A 7,046-nucleotide genomic window follows, 5' to 3' on the forward strand; every position below is an offset into this window, starting at 1 on the left:
CTCCTCCCCCACCTCTCCTCCACCTCTGCAAATGGAATGCCAATTATTTCATTTGAAGGGAATGTCGGTGCTGTTTAGAAGCAGCATGAAGTAAATTTTATGATGCTCGTTAGTGGCTGAGGGGGAACATTCTAGTTGCTTTGGCTTTTGATGAGCCCGCTCTGCCTCCCAGGTGTGCCACATTGAGAGTCTCAGAATTTATAATTATACATGCTAGGTGACATTTTAATTTGTTATAAGGTGGATACAAGAACCACAAAATACCACTTGCTTTAAGAAGTGTCTTTCTAAAAGAAAAAGGAAGCACACAAATGTGTAGAAATGTATGTTACTATATTACCAAAAAAAAAAAATTCTTTAAGGAATAGATTGTTAGGTTCATCTGACAGACATTAACCCTAGAAATGGGTGCTTAATGCAATTATTTTGCAGAAGTCATTCTGCAATCCCCAATCAGGGCTTTACTCCATATCTCCAGTCTTTTCTCTCTCTCTCTTCGTGACCTCTCCAAGTAATTTGTAAAATCGTTATTTAAAAAATCTGCCAGTGGCAGCCTGAAGGCTCCCAGGTGTGTTGGGAGTTCCAGGCTGGACATCTGCCAAGCCAAGCAATCTCTGCTGAGTCCCAGGTTCCCAACCACACTGATTGAGCACTGACTCTGTTCCGGGCACCACAGTGACTGAGGAAGCAAAAGAGAGGAAGAAGGGTTGGGACCCTACAATCCCCTTCCAGAGTACTCCCCCAGTGATCTAAAGACCTCCCACTAAGCCCCACCTCTTAAAGGTTCCAAATACTTCCCAAAAGCACCACCCTGGGGAACAAGCCTCCAATACACAGACCTTTGGGGGACACTTATCCATAACACAGCAGTGAGTCCTTAGGCAGAGTGGTGGACAGAGCTCAGTCCTCCATGGAGACACCAGTAGGAAGAACACACACATTAGCAGGGAAACCACAGTCCAGAGCTTCCTCAGTAAGGGTGCATTGGTCTGGGAAACCATTCTTAAGTATTTCGACACTGACAGAATTCATGGAAGCAAATTCAGGGAATGTCGTTAGAAGGCTGAAGCGCTACAGAGGACCCAGCCCTTGCCCAAGGCCCTGCCATCCTGCCCCTGTTTCCTCCTCAGTAAGATGGGAGGATAACTCCACCCACCCATAGGTTTTTAGTGACAGTGAAGGACATTAGCAAGGCTGCAGTTAAGAAAGGTTGCCAGGGCTAGGGATGTAGCTCAGTTGGCAGAGTGCTTTCCTTGAAAGCACAAGGCCCTGGGTTCATATCCCCAGCACCACCAAAAAAATAAAAGGGGGTTGCCAGACAAGGATTGGATCCTGGTTCCACCACTGTATTGCTGTATGAATGACTTTACTCCTCTGAGCCTCAGGTTACTTCATTTGTAAAATGACAGTCCTCTCATTCTTCATGAACTGTGGTGAGGATGCATTTCAAGTGCTTGACCCAGTGCCTGGCACACAGTGAGTGTTGGATAAGGGACAGCTTTTATTTGGTGACAGTACAGCCACCAGGCCAAGCCCAGAAGTGTTCACTCAACATATGTTCCTCTTCGAGTTCTTTCCCATGAGTACCACCTGGGCACCAGCCTCCTCCTGCTGGCTCTCTCTTAGACACTCTCCATCTCTCCAGTTCAGCAGAAGCTTCTTCTTTTCCTCAAAAAGTCCTGCTGAAATCTTACCAGATGCCCAGCATCTGAAAAGAAATACCATCAACAGCTCAGCCCGCCATGCCCACAGAGCAGCCACGCAAAACATGTAAAGCCATAGAAAAATTAAGAGTAAGCAATAACTCCAGTTGCAAAGCAGACTCGTCCTGAGGAGCCCATGATTAATTACCAAATGAACTGTGCAGGCTGTAATTGCTGCCAGAATTCTGCAGGGACGAGCCTCCCTTCTGACCACAGCAGTCAGGAAGGATAAATATACACACCCTGGAGATCTGGCTAAGACGCGGGGAATCACTAAGTATGCAGACGACCAGACGAGAGATCATCAGGGTCTAATCAGCCAAACCCTGGAGGCCTCCAGACCTCCTCCCTATTGCCCACTAGCAGATGCCCAGCTCTCCAGCTGCTCCTGCAACCAGACCTTGAGTTACCCATCTGAGAAACGGGATTTCTCGGGGAAATAGGCATGAAAAGCCTTCCTCCCCCATTCCCTAGTCCTCTCGGACAAAGTCCAGCACAAAACCCACAACCTCCACCGGTGGTTTTGATAAGAGCCAGGCTGCTGCTTCCTAACCTCTTCTCTTCTCTATCCTGTTTTTATGGTTCTTTTGCAGCCCTTGTTTGCTCTGCAGTCTACAATGTTATGGTAATAATATCTGAATTCCACCCACATAATAGGAGAGAACTAACGAATGACTGTACCTGTGGTACTCCAAGGTGGTTGGATGAAAGGAATTCAAATAACCCAGAGAGGTGCTCTTGTAAGGTTATTACTTCATAGGCAGTATAAGGGAAAATGAGCTAATACCGGGGAGGGATGTAGAAAATGAGAGAAATGAAAGTACTATGTATCATTACTAATTATTTTCTTTGAAGTCTTCAATTATTATTTTCTAATACATTCCATGTCGGCAAACTTGCTGCCCCTATTTTATGGGCAAAACAGAGATTCATCAAAACCTTCCACTCATTTTATAAAAGTTACAGGATTTGGAACAGTGGAGGGGTTCTCATTTGTCCTTCTTCTTCAACCTGCTAGAAGCAATGTCTGGGTGCCTCTGTCCTGTCCCTCTCCACTCCCTATAAGCCACCGTGTGCATCCTGCTTTTTGGTGTGGTTCAGTCTATTGAATTCACTCATTCATTCCTCAACTATTTATTGAACCCTGATTGTATACCACACACTGTTCCATTGAACAAAACTGATAAAGTCCTGCCTTGTGGGAGCAGGTATTTGAATAAAGGGAGAGACAGTAAACAAAAAAGAAAAACACGCAATCTCTCAACTGACCATCGGCACCAGGAAGTAGGGGAGTCAAGCAGAGGAGGAGAGGAGACAGACATGCACATGGCAATGGGCACTCTTCACAGTGTGTGGTCAGGAAAGGACTCTCGGAGCAGCTGACACTTGAGCAGAGATGAAAGGAAGCAAGGGATCCAGCAAGACACACATCAGAAAGAATGGTGTCCTAGGCAGAGGAAACTGAATGGGCAAAGGCCTGAATCTAGAGTTTGCTCAGTGTGTTCATGGAACAGCAAGGAAGTCAGTGTGTCTGAAACAGTGCAAAGGGGAGGGAGAGTGGTAGGGGATAGATCAAGGGATGGCGGGAACCACAGCTCATGAACAAGTCCCAGCCTATAGCTCAGGCAGAGTGTTTAACCAATAGGCACACACTCGGTGTGTTGGGCACCTCTTGCCCCTGGTTGGCCCTCCAGGTCCCTACTGAACTGAAGGGAAGAACACAAGCAGGTTGAGAAAGGTGAAAAAAAAAATACATATATATATATATATATATATATATATATATATATATATATGCACACACACACATATATATATAGCAGAAGTGATATTTGCACATTTTTTTAGAGAATATTTTAAAAGTACACAAAAGAATGATGTTGCAAATGCAGGTAGGTTATTTACTGTCTCTGAGCTTCAGTTTTCTCATGATAAAGTGGATCTCACCCATGGGATTCTTGTGAAGATTAAAGATGTGTGTAAAACACCAGGCACACAGAAAGTACTAAACAAACTGTAGCAATCGGAGGTTTTAACAAATAGGCAAGTTTATTCAATCAACAAGTATCTACTGAGCCTCTGCCCTGTCATAGGTACAGTAGTAAACAAGGTAGAAAATAACTTACTTGTTATCTGCTGTTCTTAAATTCCAGTTATCCAAAAAGATAGCAAGTCGATCTAGAAACTAGGAGCTGTGCAATGATCTGAGTGGTAATTACACTTTGAATAAGGGTGTGGTAGCAGAAACCTCAGCACCTGCTGGAAAAGTGGTCCCAATTTCAATTACTGGGATGCAGGACTCTGGTAGCACATCTTTGCAAGGAACCACTTGGTTCGTCAAATAGATTGCTGTCTTCTCCCTTTGCTGCTGACCTCCCAACTCTACAGGGGAGCTCCAGGAAAGTTCAAGGAAGCCCTTGCTTCTGACTGAAGCCCCAAGGAATGTCACTTTCCCTCATGGACAGTGGTTTGGCTCAAAAACACACCCTTGGAAACACACACACACACACACATACACAACCTCGAAGACCAGGCCTCTCTCAGCCCTAGGGATCACCTGACACCCCTGTTCTTAGACAATCACCAGTCACATGGCTCAGGTTAAACAGTTCTGCCACTTCGGGTGGTAGCTTCTTTTCCTGGTCTGCAAGGTTGGAAGAAGTAATTTTTAATTTAAAAAAGAAACTTTTAACAAAAGCATAAAAATTTCACATGGCCCTCTCTGGTAGCACCAGTGACGCTATCAGATTTTTAACATACATTTGATCTTAACACATTACTCTTGGCAGCAGGCCCTCCCAATATCGCTACGGAATTTGAACATAACATGAATTCTAACATACAAATCTTTCGTAAATCCATGCTTAGAGACCCATCAGTCGGGCACCTTGGGGGAGTGGAACCCCCAGAGTATCAAAGCTACAGGTCTCATCCCCACCAGCCACTGGGCACCCAGAACTCCGTAGAGTTCTTGGAATTTTTCTCAGGGTTTGCCTGCTGTGAGGAGAATAAACCCAGGTGGGTCTATAAAGTGGGAGAGGCATTAAAAAACACTTAAACTCTCCAACCTTGAGATGTTAAGGGACATTGTAGAAAGGCAAAAAGAGTGAGTGGTGCATAGGTCAGCTTCTGGCTGGTGGGGTGGCCTAGGGAGGCCTTTCCCCTCTCTTGGTCTCGGTTTCTACTTCTATAAAACAAAGGGGCTCCAGCAGAGACATCGCAGGCTCTCCCCAGGCGTGACAGAGGGACGATCTTGGGACCCTGGAGCCTCCCTCCAAAGACGCAATCCTCCCAGAGCTCAGTGGAGCGTTCGTGGGCTTCCCCGCCGCGCGCCCGCACCCAGAGAGAGGGTGTCTCACTCTGCGATCGCCCGGTCCACGCCCCCGCCTCAGAGAGCTACCGTGGCGTCCAGTCCCGCATCCCGCCTTGCGGGGTCCTGCAGTCCCCTCTCCCCGCCGGGGCGTGGAACCCATCCTCCCCCAAGTCCCCGAGACCGCGAGCTGGAGGCGGGGTGGGGCGGGGCGGGGCGGGGCGCGCGGGAGGCGGAGCGAGCCAGGGAATCCTGCTCCGGGTGAGCCACAGCCCGCAGAGCAGCCCGGCGGTCCCAGGGCCCCAGAGCCGGGGGCGGAAGGGAACCCCAGACGCAGCGGGTCTGGAGAGGTCCCTGCGCCCGGCGAGCCGCCGCCTCCGCGGGCTGGCAGGCGCCAGTGCGCCCGCATCCGCCCCACCAACGGCTCCCGCGCTCCGCGGTCGCTCGCCGGCCCGTCGCCCGCGCGCCATGCAGCCTCCTCCTGTCCCGCGCGCGTAGGCGCCCGCCGCAGGCCATGCTGCCCCTGCTCGCCGCGCTGCTGGCCGCAGCCTGCCCACTGCCGCCCGCCCACGGAGGGGCCGCGGATGCGCCGGGCTTCCTCGGGGCGCCCCCCAACGCCTCGGTCAACGCGTCGTCCGTGGACGAGTCCGTCGCCCCGCGGCTGCTGGCCTCGGCGGCCCCGGGATCCCCCGAGCGTCCGGGCCCGGAGGAGGCGGCGGCGGCGACGCCGTGCAACATCAGCGTGCAGCGGCAGATGCTGAGTTCGCTGCTTGTGCGCTGGGGCCGCCCGCGAGGCTTCCAGTGCGACCTGCTGCTCTTCTCCACCAACGCGCACGGCCGCGCCTTCTTCGCCGCCGCCTTCCACCGTGTCGGGCCGCCGTTGCTAATCGAGCACCTTGGGCTGGCAGCGGGTGGCGCGCAGCAGGACCTGCGCCTCTGTGTGGGTTGCGGCTGGGTGCGCGGCCGCCGCCCTGGCCGCCTCCGGCCCGCCGCGGCCACTGCCACCGCCGGGGCGCCCACCGCGCTGCCCGCCTACCCAGCGGCGGAGCCGCCCGGGCCGCTGTGGCTGCAGGGTGAGCCGCTGCATTTCTGCTGCCTGGACTTCAGCCTGGAGGAGCTGCAGGGCGAGTCGGGCTGGAGGCTGAACCGCAAGCCCATCGAATCCACGCTGGTGGCCTGCTTCATGACCCTGGTCATCGTCGTGTGGAGCGTGGCCGCCCTCATCTGGCCAGTGCCCATCATCGCCGGTTTTCTGCCCAACGGCATGGAGCAGCGCCGGACCACCGCCAGCGCTACTGCGGCCGCCCCCGCCGCAGTGCCGGCGGGGACCACCGCGGCCGCCGCCGCCGCCGCAGCTGCAGCCGCTGCCGCTGCGGCCGTCACCTCGGGGGTGACCACCAAGTGACCCGCTCCGCTCCTCCCTGCGTCTCCCCTGTGTCCGCGCTCGTGGGTGCCTTTCTCGCCGGGAGACTCGGCAGGTGTGCTTCGTGCTGTAGTTATCGTTAGTTCTTTTTCCGGGGAGGGGGCCGCCGGAGAGCCCCAGCGAGTTTGAAAAGCCAGGTTTGTGCTGCGCTTCTTGTTCCGAAAAGCGGGTGCAAGCCCTTGGACTGAGGGGTGGGATCCACAGCTCCGAAGACAGAGCAGGGAAAAGGGGCCCTTTCCCCTCTATTGCATCCCCCTGCCCGCCTCCCTTCCCGCACCCACGTGCCCTTTATTCATGGCAGAAAAATGACCAAATCCTGTGTATTTGTTTTATATATTTAATAACTGTTTTAAATGAAAGTTTTAGTAAAAAAAAAATACAAAACAAAAAGATTAAATTGCTATTGCTGTAGTAAGAGAAGCTCTTTGTATCTGAACATAGTTGTATCTGAAGTTTGTTGTTTTTTAAGTTATTTAAAAGGGGGGGGAGGGTATGGGAAGGATTTAACACTGATATATTGTTATCGCTAAAAATGAACTTTATGAACCTTTTCCAAGTCGATTTATCCAGTGACGTGGCCTGGTGGGCGTTTCTTCTTGTACTCCTGTGT

At 51.7% G+C, this 7,046-nt stretch overlaps 1 protein-coding gene across 1 annotated transcript; it reads left to right on the forward strand.

Annotated features, from left to right (window-relative positions):
• The first annotated feature begins 5,256 nt into the window (after nucleotides 1–5,256).
• On the forward strand, nucleotides 5,257–6,843 carry Tmem158 (transmembrane protein 158). The gene has a single exon (XM_047531560.1). It carries the CDS (start codon nucleotides 5,528–5,530, stop codon nucleotides 6,416–6,418), a length of 891 nt encoding a protein of 296 aa, XP_047387516.1. The 5' UTR covers nucleotides 5,257–5,527; the 3' UTR covers nucleotides 6,419–6,843.
• Nucleotides 6,844–7,046: the final 203 nt, after the last annotated feature.

Source organism: Sciurus carolinensis, chromosome 17 (genome assembly GCF_902686445.1).
Source record: "Sciurus carolinensis chromosome 17, mSciCar1.2, whole genome shotgun sequence".
Lineage (NCBI taxonomy): Eukaryota > Metazoa > Chordata > Mammalia > Rodentia > Sciuridae > Sciurus > Sciurus carolinensis.